This window comes from Antrostomus carolinensis, unplaced genomic scaffold, assembly GCF_000700745.2.
Source record: "Antrostomus carolinensis isolate BGI_N321 unplaced genomic scaffold, ASM70074v2 scaffold46905, whole genome shotgun sequence".
Classification (NCBI taxonomy): Eukaryota; Metazoa; Chordata; class Aves; order Caprimulgiformes; family Caprimulgidae; genus Antrostomus; species Antrostomus carolinensis.
Window position 1 is genome coordinate 7,366 of NW_010315254.1, and position 948 is coordinate 8,313.

The 948-nt window shown below is 54.3% G+C and overlaps 1 protein-coding gene across 1 annotated transcript in view; it reads left to right on the forward strand.

The window, feature by feature from the left end:
• Positions 1-361, forward strand: part of LOC104524883 (p53-induced death domain-containing protein 1) — a gene marked incomplete at its 3' end in the record, with an annotated part of 6,488 nt that extends 6,127 nt beyond the window's left edge. The window contains exon 7 of the mRNA XM_010167889.2: positions 182-361. Coding sequence (XP_010166191.2) covers positions 182-361 — 180 coding nt within the window. The remainder of the gene's footprint in view (positions 1-181) is intronic.
• Between the last annotated feature and the right edge of the window lie 587 nt (positions 362-948).

A 948-nucleotide genomic window follows, 5' to 3' on the forward strand; every position in this document is an offset into this window, starting at 1 on the left:
GCTGTTGGTGGCCCCAGCACTGGAGGCAGCACTGCAGGTGGGGTCTGAGGAGAGCGGAGCAGAGGGGCAGAATCCCCTCCCTCCACCTGCTGCCCACGCTGCTCTGGGTGCAGCCCAGGACACGGTTGGCATTATGTTATATCCTGTATGTTTTCTCTTTCTTCCCTGTCTCCTGTTACAGAAGCACATGGCTCACTGCAGTGTCCTTCACTTCTCTTGGTTCCTCGTTGTGTCTCGACTCGTGCAAAATGAGTGCAAAGTGCCAACAGAGGGGACATTGCTCTTTTCCAGTGTGGATCCAAACATCAAAGTGACTTTTCCTCCTGGAGTCACTGAAGAGACTCGCAGTGTCAAGCTGCAGGTAGGGATGCTTTAAAAAAACAAGCTTGGGTGAGCCCTGGTGCAGGTGTTGTCCCATGCCAAGTAGGGGAGCCAAAGGTGAGACATCTGCACTAGGGTAATCCGTGTCTGACATGGATGCTTCATGAGCTGACCCATCTCAGATCAGTTTCTGTCTGACCTCCCCTGCCTGCAAAAAGGGCTGTGCTCCAAGCTGCCCTGGGTGGGAAGGGATCTCACAACTCTCCCAGTGTCCCCTCCAGCAGATCAGCAGGTCGCTGCTGTGAGGGGAACACAAGGAGGTTTTGCTTGTGGTTCCCTTGTGAAACATGCTGAGCCTGGCAGAACAGCTCAGTGAGTGAGACTGGGGCGGTTATTTATGTGGAATGAATTCTAAAGCCACCCCACTAAAGTCAGTTGTTCCACAGAGCTGCTAGATGCTATTGCAACACCTTGGTCTGTCCCAGCTCACCAGGTTGACACCAGGATCAGAGCAGACTTCACCCAAAGTTCACTGTGCTTCCATTCCTCACTGGGCCCTGACCCAAGAGCCGCCTTTGCCTGCTGGGTGCTGGGGGAACCACGTGAGCAATGTGGGAGCTGGGGTCC